The 18017-nt window shown below is 35.0% G+C and overlaps 2 protein-coding genes across 10 annotated transcripts; both read left to right on the plus strand.

Moving 5' to 3' along the window:
* Positions 1-231: 231 nt before the first annotated feature.
* On the plus strand, positions 232-15064 carry LOC101249305 (WD repeat-containing protein). 9 transcript variants are annotated; one of them, XM_069295438.1, is made up of 20 exons: positions 358-659; positions 1087-1152; positions 1282-1391; positions 5359-5517; positions 5934-5999; positions 6111-6200; positions 6343-6645; positions 6745-6842; positions 7773-7808; positions 8086-8206; positions 8328-8564; positions 9673-9768; positions 9885-9950; positions 10120-10158; positions 10228-10362; positions 11032-11393; positions 11631-11724; positions 12879-13067; positions 13310-13426; positions 14302-15064. In XM_069295438.1, exons 3-19 carry the CDS (start codon positions 1293-1295, stop codon positions 13409-13411), a joined length of 2292 nt encoding a protein of 763 aa, XP_069151539.1. In that variant the 5' UTR covers positions 358-659; positions 1087-1152; positions 1282-1292; the 3' UTR covers positions 13412-13426; positions 14302-15064. The 9 variants fall into 9 exon arrangements, with proteins under 9 accessions (XP_069151531.1, XP_010312237.1, XP_069151502.1 ...); XM_069295368.1 differs by having other exon boundaries at positions 14360-15064; XM_069295380.1 differs by lacking the exon at positions 358-659 and adding an exon at positions 910-960 and having other exon boundaries at positions 14360-15064.
* Positions 15065-15081: 17 nt separating this feature from the next.
* LOC101250451 (uncharacterized) lies at positions 15082-16391 on the plus strand. Its single transcript, XM_010313939.4, has one exon. It carries the CDS (start codon positions 15666-15668, stop codon positions 16227-16229), a length of 564 nt encoding a protein of 187 aa, XP_010312241.1. The 5' UTR covers positions 15082-15665; the 3' UTR covers positions 16230-16391.
* Positions 16392-18017: the final 1626 nt, after the last annotated feature.

Consider the following 18017-nt stretch of genomic DNA (forward strand, 5'->3'; position numbering starts at 1 on the left):
CATAGTAACCTAGTGGCTAGTACTCATTGTTGGTGGAAGATGACGAATACCACGTGGAATTGGTCAAGGTGCGTGGATACTATGATAATAATGAAAAAACTACACTAATCATATATGATTAAAATAATTATCTTATATATATATATATAAAATAATAATAATAAAAATTCAACCATGTCATATTTTTACTTTTTTCGTATTTTAACCTCTTTAAACGATAATTCCAAATCTAGACTCACATGATTTTGCTCCTACTCACACCTCCAGCTCAACACCCAACCCTACTAATATTTGTTTATGCTTTAGCTTTTATGTAAAATATTTATAAGATAATAGTATATACCGATTTATTTTATCAGATAATCAATTAAGAAGTGGATGGCAAAACATTTTTGGCGAAAAATATATTTTATCATAAATAAGAGTAGTATTTTGTTTGGATATTAGAGAGGAAAAAAAGAAATAGGGGAAACTCGATGAGTTCATCCCAAAGCATTGAAAAACACTAAACAAACACCTCTCTTTCTCTCTGGCGAACTCGATAGAGAGACTACGGTTTTACACCGATACTTATAGTCTTCTTTCACTCTTAGGAATCTCTACAGCGAGCAGAAGAAGGGTAAATCGCTAATTGAAATCCAATTGAAGCGAAAATAAGGGTTGGTTTTTCTCACGGAAATCTTCAGTTTTTTCTGCAGATTTTAATGAAGTAGGTTGATATTCTATCCCTATAATCTTCGCCTATTTGGCTTTTTAAACCAAATCCAATAGTGCCCACCACGTTTTTCTTTTTTGGGTATCTGAAAATTAGATTATTTTTTTACATTTGATTTTTAAGTCTTTGACTTGTCTATTAATGGAAAATTTCCTCTTATTTGATCCGATTATGTTATATTTTAAATTCAGTAAACTATTGTTTTCTTGATTGATCGTGATGTTTCTTGAATTGGGTTTTTCGTTGTGAGTTAGTTCATGGTTATTTTTTTTGGTTTTGTTTTGGGTGTTTACTGGTTTTGTTTTGGGTGTTTATTGGTTTTGTTTTGGGTGTTTATGGAACTGATATTTTTTTTTTCATGGCGTTGAAAGAAGTTGAGGTTGAACTTAAATGCTAAGGTTAGAATCTGCTCAGAATAGAGTTGTTGTGAGTTATAGGTTAGTTCTTGACGAGAATCTTGGATAGTTGTACTGTCTGAATTAAAGATTTCCTTTCTTGGTTGAGAGTGATTGGAGATTTCTCTCCCTCATACAGAATATTGATATGTCCACTTATTTCTTGGTTAGGGATTTCTGCAATGCACCGTGTAGCAAGTGCAGGGAACACGTCCAATTCGGTTCGGCCTAGGAAGGAGAAGAGGTTGACTTATGTTTTGAATGATGCAGGTGACACTAAGGTGTGACTTCTGGAAAGCTGTACTCTTTTGTGTATAACCTAGTTTGATGAACTTTAAACTGTCATTGACGGCTCGCCTTAGTGTATTCTGCCCCCCGTTGCCTTACTTTTGTTCCTCTCTTTATATGTGCATTACCTTTTATTATCTGTTTTCCATATACAGATTGCTGAAACTAGCTGAGTGGAAATTATGATTTCTTTTTTTTTCTTTTGGTTCAAGCAGCCCCATTTGTTACATTCAGCTACTTTTTTCTTTGAAGTCTGAGTGTTGTTTCCTATAGACTTTTCTGAACGCATCCCTGAGTTATTTCCTCAACTCTGTGGATCTTTTGTTGCTCTGAATATGATGAGCTTGACAGTAGCAAAGAGAATAATTTTGTTGAGATATCATATGCCAAAAATACTGTCCTCAAAGAACTTATTGCTTGTCACAGTAATCATGGAAAAATAAAAACAACACTAAGAAGCCATTTTTAGAAAAGAAGAGAAAGTTCATAAGAATAATTTATTTTAATAGAAAGAAGCGGAAACTTGTGAAGCCAGGTCACGTTTAGCTTAAGTTAAAGAAGTCATAATAAGTTGTTTTTCAGACATTGTTGGTGGTCTTAAAATTTATGCTGCTCTTTACAAGTCTTCTGAATTAGGCTTGCTTTCTCAAATTTAAACTTCACTTATATGGCAGAGTTTGATACTGGACTTCACTAGATGTGTATTTTGTATCTAATGGTATTTTTGGGCAAGGTTGATAAGTACAAAGTAAGTTAAAGTTAGTTGTGTTCCGACTGTCAGTTATCTCCTTTTGTAATCTGTGCATCCAGTGGATGCTTTTTTAATGATAACTCCCTTCATCAAAAAAATGTTCAGGCAAGTTGTGGCTTTTTTACCCCTTGAATTGAAGTTTTTTCACTATTTGTGCTCCCTCTGTTTTTCTCTACCAGTAAAAGAAATTCCTCTTGACCCTTAAGATATTTTGTTGCATCTTTTCTTTAGGATGCCCCTCAAGAACAACTGGCATGAGGCTTACATTTCTCCCTTTGCTTTCTCTTCCTACACTATATTTCTTGCCCTACTTCTTGTTAGAATTTATGTACTCATAACAAAATAAATTGTATTCCTGATTGTTCATCCTTCCACTGCATGTTTGTAAAGGTCTCAGTTGGGATGATAGGAACGAATTTAAACTTCTGCCTAGTTGATCTATGAAAAGGATATAGTTTAAGTTAAGAAGATCGATAGAAATTTGTAAGAAAGTCTAGATTGATGTCCATATAATATTCATTTGCTTATGACAAAGCATATGATCGAGTGCCACGAAAAGTGGAAAGCCTAGATACATGTCCATATAATATTCATTTGCTTATGATAAAGCATATGATAGAGTGCCAAGAAAAGTCTTTTGTTGGGTGCTTGAAAAGCAATGAATTCATATAAACATGTTGATGTACTAAATAGTATGTATGAAGGAACAATTACAAGTGTAAGAACATATAAGGATACCCAAAAGGAATTTACCCAATTAGTTTTGAGTAAGCAATAATATGCATAGGATGAGGTCCTATGATGCATCCAATGTTGTTTTTTAATTCATGAAATTTGTGAGGGAATCAACCAAAAGATACAACTATGAAGACGTTCTTCATAAAAAAGAAGAAGCTCCCCCAAGAGCAAGGGTTTTACGATAATTTGAAGTAGGACTAGAGTATGCGTTGCATATGCAACCCTCACGAAAAGGGAAGGTGAAATGTGAGTAGATGGGATTGTAGTGCCTAACGACAAATAAATTTAATTATCTAGGTTTACTCTTGAAGATTTGGTGCATATTTTATGTAGGTGGTTGAAATAGAGGGGTTTCATGGGAATGTTATACGAAGAAGGTTACCTTTTAAACTGAAAACTGAGTTCTTAGAATAGTTGTAAGAGTAGCAATATTATAGGACATTTAACGTCGTAGAGATGTGATTGTTAAGATAGATGTGCAGTCATACAAGGTTGGACAAGATTAGAGACCACATGTCACAGAGTTAAATTAGCACATAAGGAGGAGGAAGTGAGATAATGTTGCCTGAGATGGTTTGTTGATGTCGTGAATAGGTCACCTGATCAATAATTATTCTTGGAGCTGATTTACATGGTGATATATCCTGAAACAAAAGCTTATCCTTACCTATGCAGGGAGCATAAAGTATAACATTTCCTTATTACCATATAAAAAATAATTATATATATTTGCTCTTAAAGCATTTGTGGTTGCTTTCCAACCAAACTTTTCAGAGTATGCCCATTGGCTTTGTTCTCCAGAAAGCTTTGAGCTATTTTATCTCTGTATTAACTCTTTCCCAGCTGAGTAAATTCTTCTTCAGTGTCTATGTCATTACCCAATGTACTCCAAACAGTTTGAGATAGAAACACTACATCTGATGTTTTGTCATAGTGTAGCGGAGATGATTAGGGGATTCAGGTGCCTATTCTCACATCCATCTTCTGTGATTTGTCACGTAACATAAGCAATTTTCTTTTATATGGAGGTTATCTTGAGTCAACAAGTCTCTTTAGTTGTTGTCCATCCTAAGCAAGCTACTTTAGTCTGTTTTTTATTTCCAAATCATCTTGGCCACTGTCCTCTTCTACTCCCACTAGCCATAAGTACATTGTAGCATGAATTCTTTGTAGACATCTCATCCTTCCTAGCCTTCTAGTGCAGGACATCCTTTCTCTTACAATTTTGTTGTGGCTTTTGTCTCCATCGGACACAGGTAAAGTGAATATGTGATTCCCACGATGTATTGTTGTTTACTACTTTAAGTCTTTAATATTACAAGTTATAATGCAGTAATTGGAGAGAGAAATAGAAGAGGTACACTTGAGGAGTAGCTATGTTTCCCTTATCTCTTTTTGGTGCACCCATGAGATTCCTATACATATGGTAGAGTTGGTATCTTATTAGAAATTCATATCTTCTTGTAAGTTTTTTTACTTTTGACACTTCTTGTATACTAGTATTTTTGCCCTTCCGTAAACAAATAATTGTTACTTCATCAAAAGAAGTTACTCCCTCTGTCTCGAGGCATGGAATTTTAAGACAAAAAGAAACATTTTTGAAACTTGTGATCTAAGATAAGCCACAATTTTTGGTGGTTATAAATTATCTCATTAAGGGTAAAATGGGAAGTTCTTTTTTTAAACTGGTAACTTTAGAGAAGTTTAAAGTTAAATTATTACAAATATAGAAAGATGTTATTCTTTTTGGAATCGACCAAAAAGAAAAAAGTATCACATAAATTGGGACGGAGGGAGGACAAAGGTAGCATAACATTGTAGTAATAATTTTATTTTTTGGATAAATTAGTCATCAAAAATAATACTTCAACAAGGTTTCTAAAATACTTTTGTCTCGTGATATGAGGAAGCCTATGTAGTGTAATAATTTTTTGTTAGGTCGCTAATTGCAGGTTCATCCCATTTACCATTCAAAGCAATGTAGCATTAGCTTACCTTTTGTTCTTTTTTAGGCTCAAAAGTTTTTATGGACAACTGAAGTTTAATTCCTGTGATTGACTCATTAATATTTTTCCCTTTTTATTTATAAATCCTTGTAAGGTTATCATTATAGTGTACATCTCCTGATTCCATTTTCTCTCTCTACCTTTTGTTGTTTGTTACTATAAATTGTTATTGACGGCATTCTCCTTACCTCCTTTTCTGGCAACCAAGAAAGAATTGAACTTCTTGATGTAAATTCATCTTAATTTAATTTAAGTTACATTCTAAGGTGGTTATCTTGAAGATTTTTCACTTCTTTTAATTTCTTGTTAGTACACCATAATCGTATATATTAGGAAACTGCATCAGTTTTTCATATATACCTTTTATTTATTTGCAGTTAAACAAATTCCGTGCAGTTACTCTGTTTTTGTGTCTTTGCTAAATGATCTCTAACCCTTTGTTCATTTACATTTTTCTCTTTACAGCATTGTGCAGGTGTAAATTCTTTGGCTGTATTGAAGTCACCAGCAACTGATGGATGTGAATACCTATTCACTGGGAGCAGAGATGGCACATTAAAGAGATGGGCATTGGCTGAAGATGGTGCCACCTGCTCTGCCACATTTGAGTCACATGTCGATTGGGTACTGCTCCTGTCTGCCTTGCTAATTGTATTTCCATAGGCTCCCGCTGAAGCCCAATTAAATTCAGCTTTCTAATATATTTACTCGAGAAAGAATATTTGTATTCGCCAGATTTATACTTATTTAGGTAAGGTCAACAAGTATTAGTTCCTAGTGTCTGCAGTTGCTCTATTTTGTATGGAATTCTATGGTTTAGATGAAAACTCTCCAACCTGGTGTACATTACCAGGATGTGTTGTTGACTTGTCCGTTAAATGCTTAAATTAGTTCCGACCTGGTGTACATACCAGGATGTGTTGTTGTTTGTCCTTTTAATGCTTAAAATAATACTTGGTGATGCAACTATACCCTTTATATTATGTCTATTATGAATATCACTAGCGTTGAATTGTTTTTGGGGCTCAATCATTCTGCAGGTTAATGATGCAGTTCTTACAGGTAGTAACACATTAGTATCATGCTCCTCAGACACCACTGTCAAGGTTTTACTTCTCTTCTGAATCTTTTATTGTATGAAGTGCTACTTTTACAGTTACTGTATAGAAGTAATTTGGAAGTTTCTTTTATTTGGAAAAACTTGTGTCGATCATTAGGTGTGGAATGGCTTATCTGAGGGATATTGTATTAAGACACTCCGGCAGCACTCCGATTACGTCACCACCCTTGCTTCAGCAGAAAAAAATGTATCACTTCTCTGCAAAAGCTTTTAGTACTTTTAAATCGTTTGATGAATCAAACTTATGGCTGAAATTGTGGTTGAGTCTTTTGGCTTTAATGTGAGTGTAATTGCCTTTTTTTCTGATTTTGTTGTTACCATAATGACAGAGCAATGTTATTGCATCTGCTGGTCTTGGTGGTGAGGTTTTCATATGGGATCTTGAAGCTGCACTTACTCCGACATCTAAGTCCGGTGATGCCACCGAAGAAGACTGTTCAAATGGTGTCAATGGTTCAGGAAGTTCATTGCCCATGACAAGCATCCGTCCTATCAGTTCGGGCAATAACATTTCCTTGCAGACCCAGTCTCAAGTATATATTCCTGTGACTGCAAAAGGCCATAAGGAGTCCGTATATGCATTGGCAATGAATGAGAGTGGATCCCTTCTTGTTTCTGGTGGTACTGAGAAGGTATATTTCTGTTTGTTAGGTTAGTTTGGAATATTTTGATACACAAGTTAACCTACTAGCATAGAAGCTTTGAATGACTATGTTCTGATTTTCTTCTAGGTTGTGCGCGTTTGGGACCCAAGAACTGGTTCCAAGACCATGAAGCTAAAAGGTCATACAGATAATATTAGGGCTCTTCTGATAGACTCCACTGGCAGGTATGTTGAATAAACAATGATGCTATGAAGGCGTTTTGACTAGGTTATTTTCTCAAGTTCATCTAAAATGTCATTGCTTCCAGCCGATCTGAAACTATTTAACTTTGGTTAAGCATTGCTGAAGACAGATTATCATATAAACGTTTTGAAAAGGTGGAGGACATTTTACCTGTCATGGGTAGGGTATAATTCCCACAAAGTTTTGGTAATTAAAATATGTTAAAAATAATATAACATTATAGTACATAGATAGAATATAGAAAATTTTGTACTTCAAAAGAAAAAAATGTGCAGCAGCTGATTTAATTGTCTAGGCATAATAAATATATGTACATAATAATCACAAATCGTTAATCATAAAGCAAGATACTATGTAACTTATAATCAAATACTTGAAATAAAATTTAAAACAATTTTTTTCTAACGCATATAGGATGGATAATCTAACGTGAAAGCACATACAAGGCGCATTTAGGGCAATTTTTGGTGAATACTCTGTGGCATAAAGCGTTAAGGGGCAAAATACCAAGGATACTGCATGAGTACCACTGTTGCTTTTGAAAACATTAATTTTTGTAGCAGAGTAATTTATTTTGTCCCATCACTCCAATGCCTTTTCTTGGGTCACAAGTCCACACTCCTGATTATAATAGATAGTTTAACCTAGCATTAGTTCAGTAAGTTAGTTGAAAACCTGAGAACAGAAAACTAGTTACATTATTGGTCGATGATCCATGCAACTGTAGATAAATACTTTTGTATCCATATCTAGATGTTCTTTTTTTGGCTTGCGTTCCTATACTGGTTGGCGCGGTCTTCAATGCCTTCAGTGTATGGTTAGTGCAACTTATTGAATTCTTTTGGATAATGGTCTTATCCTCCACTTTTATGATTCTTTTGAATTAATGGTCCAATCCTCCATTTTTGTAGGTTCTGCATATCTGGATCCTCTGATTCCATGATTAGGTAAGTATTGATAATTCCATTACTTAGTTTCCATAGACACTGGCTCCCTTGGCGTGGTAGTTGGTTTGGTGTTGAATCATTAGATTCTATCAAGTTCATATCAGTTTTTTAAACAGCTTGGTTCCACTGTTTTCATTGTTTTATGATGACCAGTTATACATTTTCTCCAAATAAGATCTTGTGGTCACACTTGTTTGGTCTTTTTTCATCTAATTACAAACTTCACTTTACCTCCAACATTTGGTTTATAACAAAAAACTATACCTCCACATTTCAGACTATGGGATCTAGGTCAGCAGCGTTGCGTGCATTCTTATGCTGTGCATACGGATTCTGTATGGTCACTTGCTAGCACTCCTACGTTTAGTCATGTTTATAGTGGTGGAAGAGACCTATCTGTAAGTGAGCTTAATACAACTTATCCAATATAGCTCTCTCTCTCTCTCTCTCTTACCCCCATACGCGGATTTCTATTCTCTCAGTCATTGTTTCCTTGCTAAATTTTGCTTGCACTTGCAGTTATACTTGACAGATTTGGCAACAAGGGAGAGTGTATTGATGTGCACAAAGGAACACCCCATTTTGCAGTTAGCATTGCATGATGATGGCATTTGGGTGGCCACAACTGATTCATCTGTACATAGGTGGGCTGCAGAAGTGCGTAATCCCCAGAAAGTTTTCCAAAGAGGGGGCTCATTCTTGGCTGGAAACTTGTCCTTTTCCCGGGCAAGGGTTTCTCTAGAAGGATCTACACCTGTGAGTTTCAACCCCTTTATATCTTTTTTTTCCAAAGCCCCTCCCTAGGATCTCTGACCCGTTTTGCTCTCTTGGTGACTCGAACCCACAAACTTAGGGTTGAAGCTGAGGGGTCCTAACCATCTGAGCAACTCCCTGTCACCCCTTTATATCCTTTGTTGATGTTATCGCTAAGATTATTGGAACATATTTCTAATTGATGTATGGGGTTCCAAAATAGCTGCTATTTCTGGATTCCTCTTTAGAAAGGATGCATTTTAAAGATGAGCTGCTAATCAGAACTGGAAACTGGTTTTCTTTAACGAGTGAGCACATGAAGGATATTTCTCAATTTTGAGTTTTTATCAGTCTTTCTTGTCTCATGTGGAGTTCACTATGTTTCCAGATAAAATATGTACTCTTCTTATAATCTTTCTACTTCAAATTTTCCGGGTCTTGACTTAACCAACAGAGTAAGAAGAAAGTCTTATCAAATTCAAGTGGTTATTGATGTGCTAACGTAAGTTGCAATATGGAAGGCTCTGTTCGGGAACTTATTGAAGAGTAGTGAATTAGGACTTGTTATTTTTTTTGAGCTCTCCATGATCATATTCATCGTATTTTTGGTCAAAATCTTTTAATCCTTTATGTGGCCATATGATTGTACTTTATTCTTATTTGCTTTCAATTGCTTCTTTTGCGGACATCAGTAATGGGAAATATATTGAATCCTTAAGATTGTGTAATTTGGAATTGGAATTACTTTCTTTTCCTTTTTAGGATTACTTATAAGCACTATTTGAAGGACAATACAAAAAAAGATGTTTCGATTCAGATTCTCCTTCACATAGAAAGCATTTGCTGACTAGTTGTGTGCCCCTCTTTTGCAAGTTGTCTTGAGTTAGCCAAGCTTTTTTTGATAACTAGCCATGTGAAGCACATTACTTTCACTGGTATCCTAGAGTTCCAAACCTTCTTTAGTGACCTATAAGTTTTTTGGTGGGTATCTTTTACCAACATTGGAGTAATATGATATGAATCTATCTGCCCCTTCCATATTAAATTATATTCTCTTACTTCCACTTACATCTTTAAATATTAAAAAACTCACAATTGGTCAATAATGTAGGTTCCTGTTTATAAAGAACCATCTCTTAGCATTCCTGGAACTCCAGGAATAGTGCAGCATGAGATTTTGAACAACAGAAGACATGTCCTGACTAAGGTAAGTTTGTTTTGCATTTATACCCATGTGGCTTATGGCTTTATTGTTCTTAATGAGGTTAAACTGTCTTCTAAAAATATGATTTTGTAACCTGACAATGGCTTTTGTCTTTAAAGGATACTGCTGGAACAGTGAAGTTGTGGGAGATCACTAGAGGCACTGTGATTCACAACTATGGAGAGGTTAGATAGTAATGTTTCAAGTGGCATGCTAAGTTACAATGGCCTGTTTTGAGCAAACTCTTTTGTTTAATTTTCTTTGAATTATGACAGCTGTCGCCTTCTACCTCTAAACGTTTTTTTTCATATTGTCTTTTTAACTTCTTTTCACCGTACTTTTGTCCAAATGTAGGTTTCATTTGAGAAGAAGAAAGAAGAACTTTTTGAGATGGTAAATATCTTTGTAGAATTATCCAACTTCCACATATAATTTTTCTTCTGATATGATTTGCCTCTTCAGGTGAGCATCCCTGCATGGTTCACTGTGGACACTAAGCTTGGAAACTTGTCTGTACATCTGGATACACCACAATGCTTTTCTGCTGAGATGTACTCTGCTGATCTCCACATTCCAGGGAAGCCTGAAGATGACAAGGTATCTACAACGGTTTTTGTATCTTCTATTTTCTGCTTGGTTCCTAAATCTATTTTCATTTATTCCCGTTACTGCCTTCCTATTCTTGAAGTATAGTCTCTTGGCCGCTGTTTTTGTTAGTTTTTTTTTTCAAGATTGAAAGCCAGAAAAGATTGTTTTACCGGAACTAGTTCCGATGTTTTCTAGGGTTCCTATTAGTTTTGTTATCAAGTTGCATGTGATTGGGGGGGGGGGGGGGAGACAAATGTGAGAATTAGGGAATATATAGTTTCAGAGAATTCCTAATCTGTCTCCAGACAAATCATTTAGTATTTGAAGGAAATGGGTCCAAATGGAGCATATAGAAGATTTATAAAATTCAACCTAAATAGTTTTGGATAAGGCATAATACTTATTATTCTTGTAAGTAAGTACGTGGATGGTTTAGCAGAATGTATCTCAGTCCTCAGACATGACTTTTTTAGTTGTGATCTTTTAACTAGTTCTGGGAGTTGTACTATAGCAAATGGTGTGCATAAGACACACTCAATTCCTGGAAATGGTTCTTCTTATTAATTAATTAATCAATTAAATTCTTTTAATAACTTCCTGATTTATCATTCATTTGATAAATTTTTGTATATTTCTGCGAGAGACGAACTGAAATTGTGATCGGCTTTTTGATGCTAGGTTAATTTGGCACGAGAAACCCTTAAAGGGCTGTTGGCTCATTGGTTAGCCAAAAGAAAACAGAGATTTGGATCTCAAGCTTTGGCCAATGGGGAAGCCCCAGCTGGAAAGGATGTACCTACAAGGAATCTGACCGCGTCAAAAATTGAAGTGGACGGTAGTGCTGACAATGATGCTGCAGTATATCCTCCCTTTGAATTTTCAGCAGCATGCCCTCCATCAATTATTACTGAGGGTTCTCAAAGTGGTCCATGGAGGAAAAAGATTACCGACTTAGATGGAACAGAAGATGAAAAGGACATGCCATGGTGGGTAGTGGATTGTGTGATGAACAATCGGTTGCCTCCCAGGGAAAATACCAAGTAATATTCCAATATAACTGTATTCTACTTTCTTCATAGTGCTCAACTTGCATTTTGAACTTACAGAGCTGAGAGCACTTGTTTAGAACTAAAAGGAAGTCTTTCTGGAGGCACTTAACATTATCTCAACTCTCTGAGTTGCAGCAATGCTTACAAAACACTTTTTGATCTTCCATCTTTATGTGCAAAGTCACTTTTTCTTGACCATTTTCTCCCCTCATCTTAATGGATTTGCAGATGTAGCTTCTACTTACATCCATGCGAGGGTTCTACTGTTCAGATCCTTACCCAGGGAAAGCTGAGTGCGCCTCGCATATTAAGAATTCACAAAGTAAGTATCTTTTCCTTGAATCTCGTGGTGGAGTCAGTATTGTGGTGATTTACATTGGCCTTTGTTGGTTTACTAAGTCATTTGTTGTATGCATATTACCAGGATACTTGAAGTTTTAAACGATTCTGTTTTCCTGACCCATTATGACTTGTGTCTCATGCATTTAAATAGTAAAGAAACTCAAAGATATGACAATAACATACCCAGTGAAATCCTACAAGTGGGATCTAGGGAGAGTAGAGCGCATGCAGTCCTTACCCTACTTCGTAGAGGTAGAGAGGCTGTTTCCGAAGGATCCTTGTCTCAATTGAAAGAAACTCAAAAGATATACTGGAGGAATATGCCAATGAACTATCTGAAGATTTGTATATGTTGGTAACACCTGTGTTCTTGAGAGAAAAATGGTGAGGATTATCTGCCTTGAAGCGTTGTCAATAATAATGGAAGTCATACTCCCGCACAACTATTTTGTTGTGTGATAATACAACCTATTGTTCTAATGAAACAATACTGATCTGCTGGTCATGCAGCAAATTTAAATATGGTTGTTAATGCAATTGTTATAGGTGCGGTCCAAACCTTTTCTTAATGGAAATCTAAGAAATAGCGTAAATACTTCAGACCATTCATGGTAGACCACATGATCACTCACTTATTACTTGACATGTGATGGAGCTTCAGGTGGTGGATTACTGGTCTCCTTGTAAAAAGTCCTATTCATCAAGAAATTGTTTCTGTTGGAGATGATGTGTTCTGATATGACTTTATATCCCTCGACTATAGAGCTAATGTTTGTGGCTGAGTAATTTCTGTGAGCAGGCTACAAGCTTCAATCTTAATATAAATAAAAATTACATTATCTCTACAAGCAATCTTTTGTCGTTGTGAATGCCTATGGACATATTTCCAGTGCTGAGAACTTGCACATCTACTAATTTGTCTTCATGGTCCATATATACTTCGTCGAGAAACACTCACCGTGTTTCTTTTCTCTGCCTGAACTATTGATTTAGTTGGGGTAGTTGCATTACCAGCTTTATGTTAAGCGTCAGTGATCATGGAGAATTGGTGCTCTTACAAATAGATTTATTGCTGAAAAACCTCCATTTTGTAGAGGATGAATATGACAAAGTTGCACTGAATTTGTTTGTCAGGTCGTCAACTATGTTATAGAAAAGATGGTTCTTGATAAGCCACTGGATAGCCTAAACTCAGATGGAGCTGCTGGAGTGTCTGGTGGACAGGTGACACACCCAGCTAATGGAGGAGATGGCATATTTCGGACTGGGCTGAAGCCTTGGCAAAAGCTTAAACCATCCATAGAGATATTGTGCAGTAACCAGGCAAGTTTAGATTTCCGTTTGTGTTGTGTGGATTGCATAGCTGGTTAGTCTTTAATTTCAAGCACTGCGTTTTTTCATCCCATTTCTTCGTGATGTATGGAAGTATTGATGTCAAATTTTAGCATTAGAACTTCACACAATCTGTGTATGTTAGAGGATGTGGCTAGATAATTGGTCGATTTTAATATGTAGGTTCTTACTCTAGTTCCTGGTTAGTGAACTCATTTTTGTACTTTTACCAGGTCTTATCCCCTGATATGAGCTTAGCGACTGTCCGTGCATATATATGGAAGAAACCTGAAGACCTTATCCTCAACTACCGGGTGTTGACGAGCAAGGGATAGGATTCTGTCTGTCAGGTACATTCATTATTCTTTAGGCATATTTTATGTTCTGTAATTGATATTCAGCTTTGTACTGTATCCACAACCCACCCCACACCACCACTCTTTGTACAGTTCAATTTTTCTTTTGGATGGAGATTTTCCATTGGGTTGGTTGTGATTTGTAGTTGGTTAGTCATTGAGTGACAGATTGTTGAAAAGCTGGCAGTTTTGGGGTGATGCAGATCAAATACTCATGCCATGTGATGATCAATTTTAGTCTTTTGCTTTATTTGGTTTAGTATGATTTGAGAGTTCTACTTGTGATTCCTGGTTACACATCCAAAAATCTGATAATATCACCTCCAGCTCTGCGTTTGTAACAAAACTCAGGAGCACTATTATATATATCTCAGAGATGCAATCATCTTTCCTACTCCTACCTACGCTTTGATTGACCTCCAGTTGGCTGACACACACTTGTCTGGTTTTGCTTTGATGGGTTGCTGCATTGACTAAAACATTGAGAATTTTCGTCTCTCCTTCCATTTCTGATTATTGACTATTTGATTACTTTTATAAGGTGCCATTGCCTCAATTTACATTAGAGAATCTTTCCTTTTTCCTGCCCCCTCAGCCCACCCTGTGCACGTGTAGTGTTCTTGCCGAAACCTAAAAAACTGGAGAAGTAGAACACTTTAGGTTTTGTTTGTCACTTGTTTTCACATATTGGGGTTGGTTGAAAATTAGGAAAAGTTGGTTTCTTCTGTAGTCAATTAACCAAGCAAATTGTTGTATGTAATGTAGTTTTGAGGTATATGTGCCTTATTATTCTTTTATCTAAGATGATGTATGAGTACATGTTTTCTGTAGATAAAAATAAACACATGTTCATTTTTGTTTGCATATAGAGGAAGGCATGGTTGAGCAATTCTTCTGTCCACTCCCCTTGCCCCTTCTTTCGTGTAGGTCCAGAGTAGCTGGAGGTGATTGAGCTGCTCCTCAAAAATAATTGGAAGGTTTAGCATTCAACTGGCTGCTTGCTGCTGTGTCATATGAGTAGTTGCTTCCTTGTAGATCTGAGATCCAGGTGGTTGGATTAATTATGAAAATTTACACATTTGGACCATTTTTCTGTTTGCACGTCGGAAGGTGGTGATTATTGAGTTTTGGTTTTTGGTGCATTTAGAAGAAAATAGAAAGTTTGCATTTTCTAAAGAAAGGATTTTTGGTTTTGAGGGGACATGAGGCTGAATGTTTCAAGAGAAAGAGCTCGTGATGATGTTGTCGGGAGCCTGTAGATTTATATATAACTCTATATGCAAAGGCAGGGGTTTGGATTTCTTGATATAGTCTTTCAAGAACCACACTGTTGGGCAGGTGAATAATATCTCCAGAACAAAAACTTACCTTTTCTGGTCAAAACTAATTTATATGTTTACTTTCTTTCTGGTATAATTTAATCTGTAAATCTTCTTTGTTATTAGTGTTCCTCAATTTTAGTGGGGAAAGATTTGGTGATAGGCCATTTATAACGCCAAGCAGATTGTTATTATATAGTTCTTACCGACTGTGCGATGATGTTGTTGCTCCGAATGGTGAAGTTTTGTGCTCATGTATCTGGAACAACTACTTTTTTTGAATGAAATATTCTGGAGATAATGACGAAAACAACAGTATAACAACAATAAACCCAGGATAGTCCCACCAGTGTGGGGTTTGGCGAGTGAGATGTACCTCACCCCACAACCCTTGTGGGGTAGAGAGATAGTTTACATTAGACTTGGCTCGATAGCTTCGCAGAAAATATTGCATCAAAATTTACGATTTGAAGCGTATCGGTAAACATAATAGTATTTCGTATATATACAAAGGAGTCGTCTTAGGTCCTTGAGAAGGTTTAGGCTAAGATAGAGGTCACAAACCCAAAATCCACTTACCAAACTATTCAATTTTGTTTATTACAGCACGCAAATATGACACTTAAAGTTCCTCAATTTGTCATTCATTTTTTTTCGTCGATGAATTTACTAAAAATTGAAGGATAAAATTACGAAGAGGAAATGAAATGCGTATTTCATATTAAAATTATTATTATTAGCTTAATTTTATTTTCTTCATAAAAACATAATTTTGATCCCTAAAATGCTAGGCTTACTCTTCAGGTCAGTTGAATGGGCCTTACTCATTTAAGGCCCAAACCTGATTCGATGCAGTAGTATAAGAAGACCAAGAAAAGCTGCAGGGTTTTAGGGTTTATCCAACTGAGGCAAAAATGCGACCGCTAGATGAGCAAGAAACAACACAGGTGTTCGAAAAGCTACACAAATTCGTCGGAAACAATCTGAAGAACATAGTGGAAAACCCATCTCACGAAGGTACCGACAACACTCCCGGCCGTTACTGCTTTCGTCTCCAGAGAAACAGAGTTTACTACGTATCAGAATCTCTGGTCAAGCGAGCAACCAACGTAAAGCGAGATAACTTAGTTTCGCTGGGAACCCAGTTAGGGAAATTCACCAAGGGAGGTAAATTTCATCTCACGGTTCAATGTTTGGGTCTCTTAGCTGCACACGCGAAACACAAAGTGTGGCTGAAACCCACGTCTGAGATGAGTTTTCTTTATGGAAATAATGTATTGAAAGGTGGAGTTGGAAGGATTACAGAGAGTATTAGTGATCATGATGGTGTGGTTGTGTTTTCGATGTCGGATGTGCCATTGGGATTTGGGGTTGCAGCGAAGAGTACTCAGGATTGCCGGAAAATGGATCCGAATGGAATTGTAGTGCTTCATCAAGCTGATATTGGAGAGTATTTGAGGATGGAAGATGATCTTTAATTACTGGTAATTGAAATTTTTGAGTGATTGCTACTGTGTTTCTTGGAATTTAGGGTTTTTCTTGGGATTTTTAATTTGTGTAATGTAATTGTGTTTAACTCTACATTCTACATACTGTTATACAATTACAATTAGTGATATCATAATTGAGTTGTTACCTTATTTTTCTATTCATCATTTTATCTTTGCGTATCATCTATTACTAGTTCTTGAACGTATGAGTTGTTTTTTATTTAATATTTTTTAGAATTTTTTTTTTTAATTTTTAGATTATAAAAATTAATATGTTAAATTATTGAGATTAATAATTGGTTACAAATTGCAAATATCTGATCAAAAAGAGAAGTTGAACTAATTCATTAAAAAAATGTATTGATTTACATCCCTACTTAATGCAATTCTGAGGCCTTCAATCAAAGTTTTAGTTAGGGACTAAACCAACTTTATTTTTATATTAATATTTTATGTAAATATCACTCTCACTGACTGTGTGATGAATGATCTTTTAAAATTCATTATTGATCAACTACTCTACAAAAATTGTGTAATAAATATTTATAGGGCATAAAGGGTTGTCATTCTCACTAAAAGTTAAAATCACCTTAAAAGAAAAGGAGAATCCAAAATTTGATTATTTTTCAAATTTCAGTTACTTATTTTAAGTTTAGTTGATTTAATGAATCAAAATCAAGTCCAACTTGATATGAGTAGGACGTATGCTTTTTTTTTTCCCCAAAAATGACTTTTTAAATTTATAAAAATGAGTAACATAAATTTTAAAAATCACGTTTAGATTTGATCGAGATTAGTATAAAGTTGTTTCGATGCAAATTTTACTTGTAAAATATCAACTATAATACCATCAATTTAGTCTTGATTTAAATTAATTAATATTATAACAACAACATAAACATATTACAAGACTCTACATAGAGATTGTTTAGCTAATTTTGTCTTAAACTTCTATTCTTGTCACAACATGAGGGGTGATTTGAGTTCTGTCTATTAAATAGTTCCATTTTCTTGTGTATCACAACACTTCAAATATAAAACGATAAAAATATCTATAAAGTTAGGCTACGTGGTCATTTTTTTGATTTTTGAATGTAAAATAAAGACTTGGTAATACCATTACATATATAAATATTTACGTTAAATCACACTAATTTGTTATGAGTTTATGATTAACTGGTCACACAAGTGCACGCTTGTTATCTATTTGATAAATTAATACTTCATTCATTTCAAATTAGTTAAATCGTTGAGATATATTTTATTTTTCAAATTAACTTAATTATTCAATTTTCAAGAGTTCTTTTAGAACGTTTTTCTAATTTTACTCTTCATTAGTTAGTATTAGAATTAGTTATTAACTAATGTTTAGTTATTTGAACCATAAATTTGACAATAATTAATAAGGGTAAAAATGAAAAGTTATGTCAAATTTATGTCTTAAATTTTTTTTTGAAGAATATGAAATACTTCAACAATTTAATTAATTTGAAATAGAGGGAGTACAAAATATTGAGTCTGATTAAGTTTTATTAAAGCAGTTCTCATGAAAATATTGATTATTGACATGTAAAATGCAAAAAATTATATATTTTTGCAATTTCAATTTGTTTGTCCAATTTTAAATGAACACAAAGTTTAAAACGTAAAAAAACAATTGAATCTTGTGAGGTTAGACAAAATATATAAAATATCTTTAAAAAGAAATCAAAATTTTAACTTTTGTAAAATAACAATAACATATACACTCTGGAATCTTACAAAATAAGATAAGAT

This window comes from Solanum lycopersicum, chromosome 1 (assembly GCF_036512215.1).
Source record: "Solanum lycopersicum chromosome 1, SLM_r2.1".
Classification (NCBI taxonomy): domain Eukaryota; kingdom Viridiplantae; phylum Streptophyta; class Magnoliopsida; order Solanales; family Solanaceae; genus Solanum; species Solanum lycopersicum.

Bases quoted from the DNA above. Each gene is read 5' to 3' on its own strand.
- LOC101249305 (XM_069295430.1), top strand. From the start codon at position 1,293: ATGCACCGTGTAGCAAGTGCAGGGAACACGTCCAATTCGGTTCGGCCT. The intron at 8,565-9,672 runs GTGAGTTTCAAC...TCAATAATGTAG, and splicing joins CTCTAGAAGGATCTACACCT to GTTCCTGTTTATAAAGAACC. The intron at 11,725-12,878 runs GTAAGTATCTTT...TTTGTTTGTCAG, and splicing joins GCATATTAAGAATTCACAAA to GTCGTCAACTATGTTATAGA.
- LOC101250451 (XM_010313939.4), top strand. From the start codon at position 15,666: ATGCGACCGCTAGATGAGCAAGAAACAACACAGGTGTTCGAAAAGCTA.